Genomic DNA, 20,502 nt, shown 5'->3' with positions numbered 1-20,502 from the left:
ATGGGACAGAACTCAATATGCAGGATTGAATCTATTGCTTACTGTTCAGCAGGCATTTCCGGTATCAAATTGTCGAGCACTATCATCTTTTCTTATATCTCTATAAATAAATTTACATACGTATCGGAACAAGTAAATATTTATGTGATATCTGGTTAATGTTTGACAATCTGAGAGCTTTATCAGAATGACGTATTTGTGCAGTTCGACATAATAACATATCCTAACTACATATCTGATAATACAAATAAAAAACAAAATCAGTTGTGAATGGCTATATTGTGTGTATTTATATAACATATGTATAACATACTTTTGATAAGAAGTTAAATATCTATACGTATAGAGAGAGAGAGAGAGAGAGAGAGAGAGAGAGAGAGAGAGAGAGAGAGAGAGAGAGAGAGTTATATAATCATTTCATTAAATGCATAGTATTAAAAGTATGACGTTTTCAGGTAAGCTTAAAATCTTTATAAAAGAAGGTGATGTCACGTTCTCAGAGCGAAAACTTGGATAGCGACAAACACCTGGTATCTACGACCTTTTTATTATCTTATTATAATGTAGAAAGGAAAACAAAGCTCTCGGATTCAATCTATATGTACATGTGTAATTTCCCAACAAACCTAACAGAAGTACGTGTATCAGTTTATATAACATGTGCTGTTTGATCTGAACAATGTGCTGTATTTGAAAAAAATCAATGATAACTGAAATGGGTTCTCTGTATTGGTTGAAATACTTTTATGATTCCCAAACTCAATTATGTATGCTAATACAACTAAAAAGATAAGTGTCGATTTAAATGTTTCTGATCCCCAAACTCTGTTATAGTCTTCAACAAACTGCCTCTCTTGTTAGTTGTATACATTTATATCATCAAATTGAAGTCATATCGTTAGCTGCCACATACTTGTGAATCTTTCGTATTGTATATTGTCAAATGTAAAAAGCCCTTGGGACTTTATTCATTAATCCGTGTCAGGAAAGAATGTTTCAGACCTAACAAGGTGGATATGCCCTATCACCATATAGTCGGGCACATCTACATGTAGAATATCGTCCATGTTTAATACGGATGCGATCACTTATCAGTGAAAGATGACCTTTGTTGACAGCCGACGCGTCAACAGTACGATAGGTATGGTCAATGTCCACACTCAGTGTAACGGACAACTTCATAAACAGAAATGTAGCCTCTATCAAAACAGGTAAAAAAACCTTGCAAAGTCGTTTAATGTCACTTTAAGATTTATTGATGACGTCTTGTCTTAAAATAAAATAAATTACCACGTTCATCGTATATACCAACCTGAATTGGAAATCAAAGACACTATAGAGTCCTCTATATCAGCTGCATATCTCTACCTTTTTCCTACTACGAAACCAAACATGGTTAGCTTTCCACCAAGCGGTATGATAAACGTGATTTCTTTTGTCCTATTGAAACTTGCCAAAGTGCTCTCATTGAGAAATATTCTATTTCTTTGTCCGATATGAAGCTGGACGTGTTTGATGCTCCTAGGTTAACCTGTTACTTCCGTTGTTATATACATTGTTCTCATTTGAGAACGTGACATTACTTACTTGGATTGATCAAGGTTTACATGGCGGGTGTCGTCGATGAATAAGAAGCTTACTCTTTGTGCTTTCTCGTGAGTCTCCGTGTAAATCTTTGGTTTAAATTTTGCCCTAGCCTTATGGAATTTGAGTTTGGATTTTGATTATGTTGATATATTGGTATTTTCTTGATGTTATTTAAAGGAAGGTATAACGCCTATAAAAATATATGTTATGATTTACTTACCTCTTCAGCCATGCATCCATAACATGTATCAAAACCCCTCAGCAAATTTAATTCATAGCATCACACCATCTATACTTCCATAGATTTTTGTGGTAATCATTGTGAAATGTCCAATGCAACACTTGGCAACCTGCAATTTGAAAAAAAAAGATCATGGAGCGAGGTATGTCTATCGGAGGCATTGCTCACCATGTCTTTGTTGTGGATGTTACTGTAAATTGGTTAATTTAGTTTTCAATTCAGCTCTTTATCAGTACCATTTTAAATCTATACTAAACAAAAAAAGAAAGGTAACACTACTTTATTCTGTGATCAATTGATTAACCCCTTCATAAATCCTTACCAATCATGTACGAATAAAGTAATTGATCAATTCTGATAAAAATGCAGTCATGGTTCATTATAAGACTTTGCGTTCAGTTGATTTTATTCGACTGTAAAGGACGTTGGGGTAAATTTCAAAGGTAACACCATTAGTATTGGGTACGGCCACCGTTTGTAAAGTAAACAGCATTGCAGCGTCGTCGCATTGAACTCGTAAACCGGCGGATAATTCGAGGAGAGATGTTGTTCCATTCAGCGATCAAGGCTTGGGCCAGCTCCTGCAAGTTTGACGGCTGATTTTGACGTTCTCTCACGCGTCGCCCAAGAACGTCCCAGACATGCTCAATCGGTGACAAATCATGTGATTTAGATGGCCAATCTAACACCTGTACGTTATTCTGCTGCAAGAAAGTTCTGCTGACGCGACTGGTGTGCGCTGGTGCATTATCCTGTTGAAAAATGGCGCCAACACCATGGCGTCTTAAGAATGGCAGAACCACTGGTCTTAAAATTTCGTCCCGATATCGAATGCCGGTTAAATTGCCATTTAACACAAGAAGCCTGGTACGAATACCCCCACAAATACCACCCCAAACCATTACACTTCCGCCGCCAAAGCGGTCCCGTTCTGCGACGCAGCAGTTCGCAAAACGCTCCCCTCGTCGCCTCCACACTGCGCCTTCCGTCACCGTGTTGCAGACAAAATCTGGACTCATCTGAAAACAGAACATTGTTCCATTGTCGTAAGGCCTAACGACGGTGAATACGGGTCCAGTTACGCCGATTATTACGGTGACGTCGCAACAAATTGGGTCCAGTGTAGGGACGCCGCGCTTTCAATTGGTAGGCCCTCAACCTGTTGCGGACTGTTTGGGGAGACACACGACGCCCAAACAATGTCCTTGTAGTCTCTACTGCGGTTACGAATCAATTGGGCAAGTGTATCAATCGTATACGACGGTCATCCCTGGCTGTCGTTTTACGGGGTCGGCAGCTTCGGGGACGATCGGATGTTGACCCAGTTTGGTTTAAACGACTTACCAACTGGCAAATTGTCTTAACATTGCAACCAAAATGCCGTGCAACTCGACGGCGAGACTCCCCAGCCTGGATCATGCCTACAGCCCTTTCTCTCTGTACTTGTGTCAGCCGGGGCATAATGATAAAGTTGATAGATAGCAAGATTCGGTGATTTCTAAGTCCTAAGGATCTAAGGAACAGTTGTCAGTTTGAATGTTTATGAAATTCAAGCGAAGATACAAGTTAGTCGCAGAAAACCTCGTGCAGCTCTTTCGCTAATACAGACTTTCACGCTTGAATAATTTTGGTAACCCCCTTGGATTTTGTAATGTAAAACATTACCATTTCCTAATATTGCACAAACGTCATTTTGTTTTCACTCATTTACAGGTATTCGCCAAGGAAACATGTTTACCTTTCTTTTTTTGTTGAGTATATATTTTTCTATAAAGGAAAGCATCTGGAAATCTAACAAATAAAAGACAGCATTAAACAGTTATAACCCCAAATGATATATAACTCTGCTAAAGATACACTACAGCAGATCAGAGCTACTCAGCCATGGAAATATAAGCCTGCAAATATATATTACAAATGAGAGTCAAAACTAATGTACACCTCCTCATTTTTAGAATTTCAGAACATATATCAAAAACGCTGGAGGCCAAATTTAGGCAATAGCCATTGATTCTTTCAGGAGAAACAGATGGTAGTACATAAATAAAGCAATGGCAGTACATAAATAAAGCAATGGTAGTATATAAATAAAGCAATGGTAGTACATAGATAAAGCAATGGTAGTACATAAATAAAGCAATGGTAGTACATAAATAAAGCAATGGTAGTACATAAATAAAGCAATGGTAGTACATAAATAAAGCAATGGTAGTACATAAATAAAGCAATGGTAGTACATAAATAAAGCAATGGTAGTACATAAATAAAGCAATGGTAGTACATAAATAAAGCAATGGTAGTACATAAATAAAGTAATGGTAATATATAAATAAAGCATTGTATCAGCAGAAAAGTAGACTACACTGCCAGCACAGAAATGTAATACAATTTTGGTGCAGAAATATAAGTTTCAGAAAAGTTATGTAAGAGCCATCACGAAAATTGAAGTGTTAGCACAGAATTATATTGCAGTATCAACACAGAATTATATTGCAGTATCAACACAGAATTATATTGTAGTATCACCACAGAATTATATTGTAGTATCACCACAGAATTATATTGTAGTATCAACACAGAATTATATTGTAGTATCAACACAGAATTATATTGTAGTATCAACACAGAATTATATTGTAGTATCAACACAGAATTATATAGCAGTATCACCACAGTATCACCACAGAATTATATTGCAGTATCACCACAGAATTATATTGTAGTATCAACACAGAATTATATTGTAGTATCAACACAGAATTATATTGTAGTATCAACACAGAATTATATGGCAGTATCACCACAGAATTACGCTACACTGTTAACACAGAAATAACACAAAGTGTTAACACAGAATTATACTAAACTGGCAGCACAGAAAATTTCACTAGACTGTCAACACAGAATTTACTACACTGTCAACACAGAAATATACTACACTTCAGCACAGAAAATTTCACTAGATTGCCAACACAGAATTTACAACACTGTCAACACAGAAAATTTCACTAGATTACCAACACAGAATTTACTACACTGTCAACACAGAAATATACTACACTTCAGCACAGAAAATTTCACTAGATTGCCAACACAGAATTTACTACACTGCCTACACAGAATTTACAACACTGTCAACACAGAAAATTTCACTAGATTGCCAACACAGAATTTACTACACTGTCAACACAGAAATATACTACACTTCAGCACAGAAAATTTCACTAGATTGCCAACACAGAATTTACAACACTGTCAACACAGAAAATTTCACTAGATTGCTAACACAGAATTTACTACACTGTCAACACAGAAATATACTACACTTCAGCACAGAAAATTTCACTAGATTGCCAACACAGAATTTACTACACTGTCAACACAGAAATATACTACACTTCAGCACAGAAAATTTCACTAGATTGCCAACACAGAATTTACTACACTGTCAACACAGAAATATACTACACTTCAGCACAGAAAAATTCACTAGATTGCCAACACAGAATTTACTACACTGCCAACACAGAATTTACTACACTGTCAACACAGAAATATACTACACTTCAGCACAGAAAATTTCACTAGATTGCCAACACAGAATTTACTACACTGTCAACACAGAAATATACTACACTTCAGCACAGAAAAATTCACTAGATTGCCAACACAGAATTTACTACACTGCCAACACAGAATTTACTACACTGCCAACACAGAATTTACTACACTGCCAACACAGAATTTACTACACTGCCAACACAGAATTTACAACACTGTCAACACAGAAAATTTCACTAGATTGTCAACACAGAATTTACTACACTGTCAACACAGAAATATACTACACTTCAGCACAGAAAATTTCACTAGATTGCCAACACAGAATTTACAACACTGTCAACACAGAAAATTTCACTAGATTGCCAACATAGAATTTACTACACTGTCAACACAGAAATATACTACACTTCAGCACAGAAAATTTCACTAGATTGCCAACACAGAATTTACTACACTGTCAACACAGAAATATACTACACTTCAGCACAGAAAATTTCACTAGATTGCCAACACAGAATTTACAACACTGTCAACACAGAAAATTTCACTAGATTGCCAACACAGAATTTACTACACTGTCAACACAGAAATATACTACACTTCAGCACAGAAAATTTCACTAGATTGCCAACACAGAATTTACTACACTGCCTACACAGAATTTACAACACTGTCAACACAGAAAATTTCACTAGATTGCCAACACAGAATTTACTACACTGTCAACACAGAAATATACTACACTTCAGCACAGAAAATTTCACTAGATTGCCAACACAGAATTTACTACACTGCCTACACAGAATTTACAACACTGTCAACACAGAAAATTTCACTAGATTGCCAACACAGAATTTACTACACTGTCAACACAGAAATATACTACACTTCAGCACAGAAAATTTCACTAGATTGCCAACACAGAATTTACAACACTGTCAACACAGAAAATTTCACTAGATTGCTAACACAGAATTTACTACACTGTCAACACAGAAATATACTACACTTCAGCACAGAAAATTTCACTAGATTGCCAACACAGAATTTACAACACTGTCAACACAGAAAATTTCACTAGATTGCCAACACAGAATTTACTACACTGTCAACACAGAAATATACTACACTTCAGCACAGAAAATTTCACTAGATTGCCAACACAGAATTTACTACACTGTCAACACAGAAATATACTACACTTCAGCACAGAAAATTTCACTAGATTGCCAACACAGAATTTACAACACTGTCAACACAGAAAATTTCACTAGATTGCCAACACAGAATTTACTACACTGTCAACACAGAAATATACTACACTTCAGCACAGAAAATTTCACTAGATTGCCAACACAGAATTTACTACACTGTCAACACAGAAATATACTACACTTCAGCACAGAAAATTTCACTAGATTGCCAACACAGAATTTACAACACTGTCAACACAGAAAATTTCACTAGATTGCCAACACAGAATTTACAACACTGTCAACACAGAAAATTTCACTAGATTGCCAACACAGAATTTACTACACTGTCAACACAGAAAATTTCACTAGATTACCAACACAGAATTTACTACACTGTCAACACAGAAATATACTACACTTCAGCACAGAAAATTTCACTAGATTGCCAACACAGAATTTACTACACTGCCTACACAGAATTTACAACACTGTCAACACAGAAAATTTCACTAGATTGCCAACACAGAATTTACTACACTGTCAACACAGAAATATACTACACTTCAGCACAGAAAATTTCACTAGATTGCCAACACAGAATTTACAACACTGTCAACACAGAAAATTTCACTAGATTGCCAACACAGAATTTACTACACTGTCAACACAGAAATATACTACACTTCAGCACAGAAAATTTCACTAGATTGCCAACACAGAATTTACAACACTGTCAACACAGAAAATTTCACTAGATTGCCAACACAGAATTTACAACACTGTCAACACAGAAAATTTCACTAGATTGCCAACACAGAATTTACTACACTGTCAACACAGAAATATACTACACTGTCACACTGTTACAAAATGTAGCACAGAAACACAAATGCAATGCAAGCAAATGATATATCAAATAGTGTCAGAATAGGAGTATTCCAGTAAAATCCTTTCTGTTACTTAGAAAGCTTTATTTAAAGGAAAGTGCATTGTATGATTGCTGACATATGTAAATCAAAGAATCATGGAATAAACAAATGGAAGTTCATCTACAACACAATAAAATAATATGTAGATATCTTGATAATATCATCCTTATTGTTGTTATGTTTCTCAATATTTCCAATACATATCAGGTTTGCATAAATTAACATTAACATAAAACAAAGGCGCAAGATGCAAAGCACCATAGCGTACTACAGACAAACAGCAAATATGTAAAATAAATATTAAAAGGGAACTTTTACTGTACATGACTTTCAGCAAATAAATCATATTATCACAGTAACTTAAGAACTGCCAACTTCAGATTAACATCAATAATGTGTAACCAACTTCTTTTTCCATGATCACTTAACATTTTCTAACATGTTTACCTTAATTCTGTATCAAACATCTATCTAGGGAAAAACGTTACCATTAAACAAGGACATTTGCACTGCACAATGACATGAAACTACAATGTCTTATGTATATGTATATATGGTGTACATATTATAGTGTATGCTATTTTCTAATAACTTAGATAAATTGGTGATATTAGCTTATTGGTGCTTTAAATGTATGTCCTATAATTAACAGCCAGGGTCATTTAAGGATGTGTTGGGTGTGGGTGGTGGAGGAAAGACAGAGTTACCACAGAAAAACCACTGACCTGTGGCCAGTCCTTGGTGACTGCCCTATAAAGGCCTTGATCCTGTGACCCAGAGGTGAAGGGCTAGTGATAAGGACTATCCAGACGCCTTCACCAATAGGACTAGTGTGGTCTCATTATTGATATTGCTGGCAGGGTAACTGTTATCACAACTACTGATTTTAATCGGTGTGCACAGTTTTCCGCTTGTTATCGTGGTTGATGTAGGCTCTCCTAACATTCCAATCCATACATCACATGGTGTTAGATTTATTTTTTGTAAGTGTGTATAGTGATAAGTGATATCGTTTTGCAAAGGCATACAATTGTGTGATTGAGCATTTCTGTGCACATTGATGATAGGTGATAATCTTAATCATTGACTACATCCGTATAGTCTAGATACAATCATTGACTACATCTGTATAGACTAGATACAACCATTGACTACATCTGTATAGTCTAGATATAGTCATTGACTACATCTGTGTAGTCTAGATATAGTCATATGACTACATCTGTATAGTCTATATAGTCATTGATATAGTCATTGACTACATCTGTATAGTCTAGATACAATCATTGACTACATCTCTATAGTACATCTGTATAGTCTAGATATAGTCATTGACTACATCTGTATAGTCTAGATACAACCATTGACTACATCTGTATAGTCTAGATACAATCATTGACTACATCTGTATAGTCTAGATACAATCATTGACTACATCTGTATAGTCTAGATACAACCATTGACTACATCTGTATAGTCTAGATACAATCATTGACTACATCTGTATAGTCTAGATATAGTCATTGACTACATCTGTATAGTCTAGATATAGTCATTGACTACATCTGTATAGTCTAGATATAGTCATTGACTACATCTGTATAGTCTAGATACAATCATTGACTACATCTGTATAGTCTAGATACAATCATTGACTACATCTGTATAGTCTAGATACAACCATTGACTACATCTGTATAGTCTAGATACAATCATTGACTACATCTGTATAGTCTAGATATAGTCATTGACTACATCTGTATAGTCTAGATACAACCATTGACTACATCTGTATAGTCTAGATACAACCATTGACTACATCTGTATAGTCTAGATACAATCATTGACTACATCTGTATAGTCTAGATACAATCATTGACTACATCTGTATAGTCTAGATACAATCATTGACTACATCTGTATAGTCTAGATATAGTCATTAACCTAAATGTACATAGAAGTTGTCAAACTTTACCATATAGTTTACAGTGATTACCTACATGACTTGTACATTTGACTGGTGATCAACTTCTATGATCAAGCTTAATGAATCTTAAAATGAATTAAACATGATGTTACCATGGTAATATCTATATGGTCATGTGTCATTTTTAGATATTTGTCAAAGACATTGGTGAATCATTTAAATCATGGCTACATGTACCCATGGCTAACCATGGTTACTGGGACTACTTTGTGGAAATGACTGGTGTTTTATTTACATGAATGAACTGGGCTATTTTGAGTATCTGAAACAGATTGATATTTAAATGATATTTGAAATGCTTCTGTTTACATTTTGCATTTGGCTCAATAGCCTTTGTTTTACAGTAACATATTTTCTAACAGCTAAAGTATGGACTGTATGGTTCATCTCCAACATAGACCTGATCTTGAGAACCAGAAACATACTATTCCCCTCGCTCCAATACAACCATTACTAATGTATCCCACATACATTATATGATATATGAAAATCCTTTAGCCATTATCAAAGAAGCAAGTCTGTCCTTGATATGACATGAATCCCTTTTAAATGCAAGTATGCAATTTAAAACCTTTCCCTACTTCATACTAAAAATAGTTTTTAGAAGTGTACCACTATTTCAATCTAGACATTTTGTGAAGGATGCTTTCAGTCAAGTCAAAAAGAAATGCGATACAATAATTTGAAGAGTCATATTATATACCATGGCAGACTTAAAAAGGGTTTCCAACCTTTGGGTAAGCTGAACAGGAAAAGCATGAGTTGGACTCCAAACTTTGCTATACCCTCTGCCATCATGAGGGTATATTATTCCTTAATAATGTCTTCATTCCTTTGGCCAATTAATGTTGATATCAAACATTCAGGAGGAGTGGCCTTCCAAAAAAATGTTGACCTACAGCTGACATTTTACCACAACAAAACCTTCATCCAAACATGTACATGAGCTCTTTGGCAAAAACAAGATCTTAACATACATCAAGGTCACATGCTACATAAACATACATAGGATTTACTGGTAATTACTGCCTTTTTGTTCCTATACATTGTAACCTACTGAATATAGATCACAAAGATTTTGGACCTCTCTCAAAGTCTTCCCATTAGGACGGACCATAATTGGGATAATAGGACATCTAAAGATCATCTTTAGTTGGAGTTTGAGTCTTAGACATCCAACTAGAACACTGACAAGTCAGAAAGGGCCCCACTATGTGTTTGACCCTAATAGTCAGCTTCAGTTGAGTGTTACAATCTTTGTAAGCTGTCAGAGTCAAGTGGTAAGCATTTTTACATTACCCTCAACAACCTTGCGATGCTGTGCACAGAACTTAGAAGAAACAAGTTTTGGTGACAAAGGGCAATAACTCTGCAAATATTTGTCGTTGAAACTTGAAATTGGTTTGTGTCACTCTGCATTGCCAAGATATATAAATATAGCAAGTTTGGTGAATGTCATTCAAACAACAGGGAAGTTATAGGCCGGACAAATTTTGGTGACAAAGGGCCATAACTCTGCAAATTTTCACTGTAGAAATTTGAAATGAGTATGTGACACTCAGTAATGTAAAGATATGTATGTATATGTAGTTTCATAAAGATACGTGCAGTTGTCTCTGCGAAATGCCAGAAGCAAAAAAAAGAAAGACAGATGGACGGATGGCAGGATGGCTCGACAGACGGACGGACAACCTGATTACTATGGGGCACCCACATCTCTGATGCGGGGCCCTAATTATTATTTGTCATCCATCCTGCTATATATATCCTGCTCATTTTCTCACCTCATCACAGTTTCTATCCTAACAATATCAACTTTGGCTTATAGCCATTAGTTATTATATATTCAACATCATATAAGACAGATCAGTACAAGTTTTGATTTGTATTTCCATGTAAATTTGCAGGAAGAGATCTTATATTGATTAAAATTTCAGTACAAATATAAAAGCATGTTTAATTAATAAAGCAACTGACCTAGCTCCTATATAAACCAGGATCTGATTGGTGTAAAACTATGTCACTATGAAGAAAATATTAATCACATTTTTTACGAGATTCTCAAGATAACATTGAGAGATCCATAATCATGTTTTGAAAAATGATGTCCTTGAGGTTCTTCAGTAACAGAGGAAATAAATTTTTTCTCAAATAACAGCAGAAACACATCAGTCAGGAAATGGTTACCGCCAGTATTTCTTGTGTTATTTGAATGTTAAAGTCACATTTTACTGCGCTAAACTTTCTTGAATACAAAGCCACTGAATTGTCCTTGTTTGATGTTAGTGCCATTCAAACCTTTTTCGTTTGGAATGAAGGTAATTGACAATCCGTCCAGTTGTTTCTGGATCACACCCTTTTTTCCATAGTAACTTGCTGGCCCTTCTATTACCATCAATAAAGTATAGCAAACTTCTTTTCTCATCATCACTGAGGGTTCAATCGCAATTGGGTATACCTTGGTGTAGCCATCAGTTTCAAGCTGTATGTCTTTATTCCACAGCGTTCGATCTCTATTTTCAAATATTTTCACCGTAATTCTGTATAAAGCATCAAACTGGCAACTCCCATAGACCAACACCTCATGCAATTTGGCATTTCCTGACAGCATGAATGAGATGGCATCTGCATTGCCACGGAAGTAACCTTTACCACACTCTACCTGGCAGAACCTCTCAAAAAGGAGTCTCCTGTCTCTTGGTGGATCTGGATGATCTGCCTTACTGGTAGTTAGGAACTGAAAATTTTCCAGAAGTTCTTCTTGAGTCAATATGTTCATATGAGAGACCTTTACTGAAAAATATGATGGCTCCATTCTTGCAAATCTAACATGAGGTAAAATATTTACCAGGATATTGCGTAGGTTTTCACCATTACTTTCAACCAAATTGGTTCTGCATTTTAGCTTGGCCCATTTAACAACAGCTTCAAATATGTCTTTTTCCTGCATGTTGACTCGGTCCTGTTTGAGAATCTCTATCATGATATCCTCTTGTAGCTCAAGGAATCCTTTTGAACCAAATACAACATAGGAATGGAGATTGATGTACTGCAGACACAGTTGTTTAACCTCCTCATCTTGCTGTAAACAAGCATTTGTCAGTACCCAGCATAACCTATGAGTCTGTATTGCAGGTTTGATCTGTGACAGGCAACTCATTACAAGGCCTTTTAATTTGTACTTCCTGGCTGCATACAGGAGATGAAAGACTCCATTCAGATCCACTATGGTATCATCACAGTAAATGTACCTGTAGGTTAGAAAAATTCATATAACTGTAAATGTACACAATTTGATACAATTATATTCGATACATTATCATCGGTAACTTAAGGTTATGATGAAGATGTATATCAACAATACCGTAAATTATTTTCTGTGAATTTAGGAAACCTTTCAAAAATGCAAAAAAATAAAATAGCAAAATTAGCCTGTTTTCTTCTTTTCATTGTAAAGTTGTGTGTATACACCTACAGCTGACATCCCTACATGCACCTGAACACTTATGGGTAATGTATACTTCTATGGTAAATAACTACTAGTGGGTATATAAATCTCAGATCTAATATCACTAGTCAGTATCACTGGTCAGTTAGATATCTAATATCACTAGTCAGTATCACTGGTCAGTTAGATATCTAATATCACTAGTCAGTATCACTGGTCAGTTAGATATCTAATATCACTAGTCAGTATCACTGGTCAGTTAGATATCTAGTATCACTGGTCAGTTAGACATCTAGTATCACTGGTCAGTTAGATATCTAGTATCACTGGTCAGTTAGATATCTAATATCACTAGTCAGTATCACTGGTCAGTCAGATATCTAGTATCACTGGTCAGTTAGACATCTAGTATCACTGGTCAGTTAGATATCTAGTATCACTGGTCAGTTAGATATCTAGTATCACTGGTCAGTAAGATATCTAGTATCACTGGTCAGTTAGATATCTAATATCACTAGTCAGTATCACTGGTCAGTTAGATATCTAATATCACTAGTCAGTATCACTGGTCAGTTAGATATCTAATATCACTAGTCAGTATCACTGGTCAGTTAGATATCTAATATCACTAGTCAGTATCACTGGTCAGTTAGATATCTAGTATCACTGGTCAGTTAGACATCTAGTATCACTGGTCAGTTAGATATCTAGTATCACTGGTCAGTTAGATATATAGTACCACTGGTCAGTTAGATATCACTGGTCAGTTTGATATCTAGTATCACTGGTCAGTTAGACATCTAGTATCACTGGTCAGTTAGATATCTAGTATCACTGGTCAGTCAGATATCTAGTATCACTGGTCAGTTAGATATCTAATATCACTAGTCAGTATCACTGGTCAGTTAGATATCTAATATCACTAGTCAGTATCACTGGTCAGTTAGATATCTAATATCACTAGTCAGTATCACTGGTCAGTTAGATATCTAATATCACTAGTTAGAGTATCACTGGTCAGTTAGATATCTAGTATCACTGGTCAGTTAGATATCTAGTATCACTGGTCAGTTAGATATCTAGTATCACTGGTCAGTTAGATATCTGGTCAGTTAGATATCTAGTATCACTGGTCAGTTAGATATCTAGTATCACTGGTCAGTTAGATATCTAGTATCACTGGTCAGTAAGATATCTAGTATCAATGGTCAGTTAGATATCTAGTATCACTGGTCAGTAAGATATCTAGTATCACTGGTCAGTTAGATATCTAATATCACTAGTCAGTATCACTGGTCAGTTAGATATCTAATATCACTAGTCAGTATCACTGGTCAGTTAGATATCTAATATCACTAGTCAGTATCACTGGTCAGTTAGATATCTAATATCACTAGTCAGTATCACTGGTCAGTTAGATATCTAGTATCACTGGTCAGTTAGATATCTAGTATCACTGGTCAGTTAGATATCTAGTATCACTGGTCAGTTAGATATATAGTACCACTGGTCAGTTTGATATCTAGTATCACTGGTCAGTTAGACATCTAGTATCACTGGTCAGTTAGATATCTAGTATCACTGGTCAGTAAGATATCTAGTATCAATGGTCAGTTAGATATCTAGTATCACTGGTCAGTTAGATATCTAGTATCACTGGTCAGTAAGATATCTAGTATCACTGGTCAGTTAGATATCTAATATCACTAGTCAGTATCACTGGTCAGTTAGATATCTAGTATCACTGGTCAGTTAGACATCTAGTATCACTGGTCAGTTAGATAGTTAGATATCTAGTATCACTGGTCAGTTAGATATATAGTACCACTGGTCAGTTAGATATCACTGGTCAGTTTGATATCTAGTATCACTGGTCAGTTAGACATCTAGTATCACTGGTCAGTTAGATATCTAGTATCACTGGTCAGTAAGATATCTAGTATCAATGGTCAGTTAGATATCTAGTATCACTGGTCAGTTAGATATCTAGTATCACTGGTCAGTAAGATATCTAGTATCACTGGTCAGTTAGATATCTAGTATCCTTTGTCAGTTAGATATCTAGTACCATTGGTCAGTTAGATATAAAGTAACACTGGTCAGTTAGATATCTAGTAACACTGGTCAGTTAGATATCGCTGGTCAATTAGATATCTAGTAACACTGGTCAGTTAGATATCTAGTATCACTGGTCAGTAAGATATCTAGTATCACTGGTCAGTTAAGATATCTAGTATCAATGGTCAGTTAGATATATAGTACCATTGGTCAGTTAGATATCTAGTATCACTGGTCAGTTAGATATCTAGTACCACTGGTCAGTAAGATATCTAGTATCAATGGTCAGTTAGATATCTAGTATCACTGGTCAGTTAGACATCTAGTAAGTTTAGACATCTAGTATCACTGGTCAGTTAGATATCTAGTATCACTGGTCAGTTAGACATCTAGTATCACTGGTTAGTTAGATATCTAGTATCACTGGTCAGTTAGATATCTTGTATCACTGGTCAGTTAGATATCTAGTATCACTGGTCAGTTAGATATATAGTAACACTGGTCAGTTAGATATCTAGTAACACTGGTCAGTTAGGTATAAAGTAACACTGGTCGGTTCGATATCTAGTATCACTGGTCAGTTAGATATCTAGTATCACTGGTCAGTTAGATATCTTGTATCACTGGTCAGTTAGATATCTAGTAACACTGGTCAGTTAGATATCTAGTAACACTGGTCAGTTAGATATCTAGTATCACTGGTCAGTTAGATATCTAGTATCACTGGTCAGTTAGATATCTTGTATCACTGGTCAGTTAGATATCTTGTATCACTAGTCAGTTAGATATCTAGTATCACTGGTCAGTTAGATATCAAGTTGATGATAGAATTTACAATGGTATGTAAACTTTGTCCAGTCTGAAGTATTAAAAGTATTTAATATTCCTGAGACAATGAAATCCCAACAAATTAAATGTGTAAAACTACAAGAAATACATTTTGGACTTTTTTGCAACAACTACACCAGCGCAAAAATATCCTGTTATACGAAAATTTCTACCAAGAAACAATATACTGCAATTAGCACAAAAAAATTTAATCATAACATTCTCAGAATGAAAATCACAAAATTAAGACTAATGCTGAAATTTTACATTTACATGACTGTAACATACCTGTAGAACACACAGATCAGATAAATGTTATTTGATATCAATTCAGTCAATGAATATACATTACACTTATCAATTATTGCTTGTGTGCAGTCAATTCACTGTAGTACATCAATCTTCCTGATGTATGGACTGGTTACCAACAGTACAAATGAAAATGGTTTAGTAATGTTATCAGGTTTGGTAAGGATTTAATACTACATATTGTATTTTGATACTGATCATGTTTTCCTATTCATCCTGTTTCTGTCCTCTTATATTATATACATTCAGTAGCTCTCACAGGCTTTGCCAGTGTCTCAGTTTATACTAATTGCCATTGTATGTTACACTGAAACAAGAAAATTTTCTGACATGTAATAAACAAAATCTAATGAAAACAAGGACAGTCATCAAGATGCCCTGCCCATGTTCATTTGTAAAACATATACATTTAAATTGAGGGACAAGGAAAATCATAGTATTGAAACCATTTTATTGTTTATGCTCAGTTTAAAGTTACGTTGAAAGTGATAAATATAATAACAGCATATCAAAATCAGCTTATCATACCTTCATATTCCCTTCTTTTACCCAATGGTTATGATAGAATATTTGTCACTTAATTTCAGTGATGCTGGATCAATCAATTCTATTACCGCTCAAGTATGACAAAAGACGGAAATGGTTTATACACATTAAAAAAGTACAATACAGCATCTAATAGTCAGATATGTAAAATTGCAAGAAAGTTACTATCAGTAAAACAAATCATAACTGGTGATCGTGCAACATCACTTCCAACATTAGACTTCTAAAAACATATTGGAGATTCACTATCACAGGTTTATTTGGGCTTTTTACCAACTGATGAAAAGATCTTTTGTTCTTTTTCTGTTTCTTCTTATTATTATTCTCATTCTTCTTCCATGATTTTGTGGTGTCTAAACTTCTGAATTGGTAAGAGATATGTTTATAGTCTTTTAAAGGTCTCCTATCATTACTTAGGAAGATATCCTGTGCAAAGCAATCAGCCATTCCGGTCACAGCTGCCTCATTATATATCTACGGAATTAGTTCATAATCAAACTTAAGAGAGTGGTTAAGATACTTCGTCTGCTAAGCAAGTCTCATAAAAAATTTGATCATTCCTGTGAAAAAAGTGTGGAAAGTGATTCTCAAGACTGTTTAAAAATCAGGAAGTCAGATAAGAGCACCATGATTAAATATACATGGAATTCACGGTTGACCGAACATGAGTGAGGAGATTATGTAATAAGTTTACCGAGCAAGTCACTGCAAAATTCATTTGTTCCTTCAAAAGATAACATGTAGAAAGCCTTCAGTAAGGGTGCTGAAAGATATCAGCCAATCAGGTCACAGCAGCCCCATTAATATGTGCAGAATTTGACGAAAACCAAACTTGCACAAGGGGTTAAGGTAAAAAGTCTACCAAGGAAGTTTCATCATGATTCACTCGTTCCTTTAAAAGATAACATGTGGAAAGCATTCAGTTAAAGTGCCGAAAGATATCAGCCAATCAGGTCACAGCCGTCTCATAAAATATGCATAGAATCTGCTAATAATCAAACTTTAACAAGGAATTAAGGTATTATATCTACAAAACAAGTTCCTAACAATCTTATTTTTCATGCATAAGATGATATAAAGTAAGCATTCCCATAAAGTGATTACCTCTTTAAAAATGAGCAGAATTTGGCATTAAATGAACTTGGGCAAGGGATTAAGAATACAAGTGTACCAACCAAGTTTCATCAAAATCTGGTCAGCCCTTCAAAGTATACTCTTACAAACTTTACACCCTGACCAACTTAGGAGCAATTTTTTAAGTATCATATGATTACATGAATCTAGAAATTTTGGCGGAGGAGTTGACAATTTTCACAATCATTGAAAATAAACAATAGGTCAACAAACTTACAATAACATCAATTTGAAGGTCATGGCATCAATATCTGGTACTGCTATCAAGCCGTTTGGCTCAGTCCCATGTTCCTCAAACATAGTAAAGAATTCATTACTTCTAGCCATCAGCAGGGATTTGTGAGCTCCAAACTGTTGTTCATTTTCTGGTGGACCCACTTTGAAATGAATATCACATGCAAGTTCATGTTCCAGGATGTAGCGATGACACTCAACCACAGATTTATCATCTCTCCAATCCTGAGCTGTACCTCTTCCTTCGGCCATTCTGCCTGAAGTATATAAAAATTAGTGAATCTAGGAAAAAAAAAAAATTCTTCCTTAGCCAGGCAACTAAGTCATGATAGAATATAGTTGTGATGACATTCATTGTTCTTTGAGTATTTTAATGTTTAATTAAGCCAGTATTGGGACATTACCTGTAACTGTCCTGTAAGACCTTTCGCTTTCTTAAAAGTTGCTCATTCCTCTACAATGTCTTAACCTGCACCAATCTGGAAAAATAGACAGCTGTGTTTAAGAAAGCTATTTTACTTCAAATCAAATTGAAAAATCAAAGTCAAATTGAAAAGATAAAAAACTTTATTCTGAGAACAAAAGTGTGCTAACACATAAATATCCATCTGTATATACATGTACATTGTTTATTATGTCATAGTATTGTAAATAAGATAGTAACAAAGAAAATCACTTGAAGAGACAAGAGCCAACAGGCTCAAAAATGTTAGTTAACATTTTGTGTTGTCGATATTTCATGTTAACATATACCAGATATGTAAACACAGGTATATGGTATATAGATCTACTTATCTATGTATATACATCCAAAGGTATAAACAATATTCACCAGGTTATAATTCCTATGATTTAAAAGCGAAAGACATATTTCACGAATTAATGTTGAGTTCCTTAATGTTATAGGTGTGGAACTTCCATCTTTTAACAAAGCACTTTTTTTTTTGTTGGTGACTCTCCATATACATTCAATATACATGTATGAATTAACTTATAAATTCTGATAACAGAAACTTTTATTTTCTAATGATACATCTAAATTATAATGTAAGTTATATAGATACAAACACATCTACATTATACATGCGTTGTACATTGCACGTGAACAAGAAGCAGACAATCACCCTTTGATCATGAACACACATGCACTCTACATTCCAGACCTCTATAATGGTTTTTTCATTTGAGACAAACTACTACCACAGATTAAAAATGCAAACAACTTATTCATGATTATGTATAACATGTTATATGTGTCATATATTCATGTTTTGTATACAAATCTGTACGTCTTTATCCTAAATAAATTTATCATTAGTATTACTCTACATGTACAGTATTTATAATGGTTGTAAATCTACTGTGTTTGCTCAGCATTGTTTAGCTATTCAGCTAAATTGTATTATCTGCGAGCTACCTAATGATATTATCCGACATATTTATTTGTAAACAATGAAAATACAGCAAAGTAAACTTAATATTCTTACCTGTCCTGTGTGGGACCGTGTCGCAGAAACGAAAGTAAAATAGTCTTGCTCACTCAGCTTCTTGATTACTCCACAGGCCCTAGAGCTTGATCTTAAGGGTCTGGTTGAGCGAGATTAATACTACATTTTGTCGATTATGATGACATAATTAGGAATAAAAATTATCAGAAAAATACAATTAAATAAAATAAACAAATCAACACATAGATAAAACAATAAAAAATGATTACATGACAGAATCAATATAAATTGAAAATCTGAAGGATGATAATGCAGCGGGTCTATTGACCAGACTGAAGAGACCAAAGTACCCGATCCACGGTCCATATATACGCCGGGCGTTCGTGCCAAGTTACTGTGCTACATGGTAAATGTAAATTAAAACATTTAACACTTATTTCTCTGAACAGTTTAATATAAACGATTCACCAGGTACGCTTCTCTTAGACAATTCTTTTTTTGTCCCACATCTAGACACACTCTAACACCACAAGACACCATATGTCAACGAGTACTCTCGGTCTACACGTATTACATGACCTGATTTCATACGCTTAACCTTTTAACGGAGGAAAGTTAGATGGTAAAACTTATTTTAGATACACAGCACATGCATATTTCCATGCATTTATTCCATATATGTATGCTCAACATAAAAAGAAACGCACAATTAAATGATGCAATCGATAGCCTATGACATTTCCGGGAATTTTTATAAAAAAAAATCATCCATGTGACGGAACAAATCTACTCTTTACAATACTGTAGAAGAAAAGTCTGTGTGAGGTCACACGTGTCGTCAGTAGTTACTCAAAGTGGGATACCCAAGAAAAACAAAATGACATTTCAGTACCTGGTGTGGGCACCTCTTGCACGAATCCCTGCATGGATCCTCCTATGTATTGGATTCATGAGAACATTAACCCCCTTACGGGAACGTGTTCCATTCTGGTG

General features: G+C 35.0%; 1 protein-coding gene across 2 annotated transcripts; it reads right to left on the bottom strand.

The window, feature by feature from the left end:
* Positions 1 to 10,055: 10,055 nt before the first annotated feature.
* On the bottom strand, positions 10,056 to 19,569 carry LOC132555543 (BTB/POZ domain-containing protein 3-like). 2 transcript variants are annotated; one of them, XM_060219891.1, is made up of 5 exons: positions 19,549 to 19,569; positions 18,466 to 18,540; positions 18,045 to 18,318; positions 12,353 to 12,755; positions 10,056 to 12,241 (listed from the first exon to the last, which is right to left on the bottom strand). In XM_060219891.1, exons 3-5 carry the CDS (start codon positions 18,311 to 18,313, stop codon positions 11,741 to 11,743), a joined length of 1,173 nt encoding a protein of 390 aa, XP_060075874.1. In that variant the 5' UTR covers positions 18,314 to 18,318; positions 18,466 to 18,540; positions 19,549 to 19,569; the 3' UTR covers positions 10,056 to 11,740. The 2 variants fall into 2 exon arrangements, with proteins under 2 accessions (XP_060075874.1, XP_060075873.1); XM_060219890.1 differs by having other exon boundaries at positions 10,056 to 12,755.
* Between the last annotated feature and the right edge of the window lie 933 nt (positions 19,570 to 20,502).

The sequence above is a fragment of the Ylistrum balloti genome, unplaced genomic scaffold, assembly GCF_031769215.1.
Source record: "Ylistrum balloti isolate Yb309-2 unplaced genomic scaffold, AGI_CSIRO_Ybal_v1 Utg370504, whole genome shotgun sequence".
In the NCBI taxonomy this organism is placed as follows: Eukaryota; Metazoa; Mollusca; class Bivalvia; order Pectinida; family Pectinidae; genus Ylistrum; species Ylistrum balloti.
The sequence above is the reverse complement of the archived record's forward strand: the minus strand, read 5'-3'. Positions and strand labels throughout refer to the sequence as shown.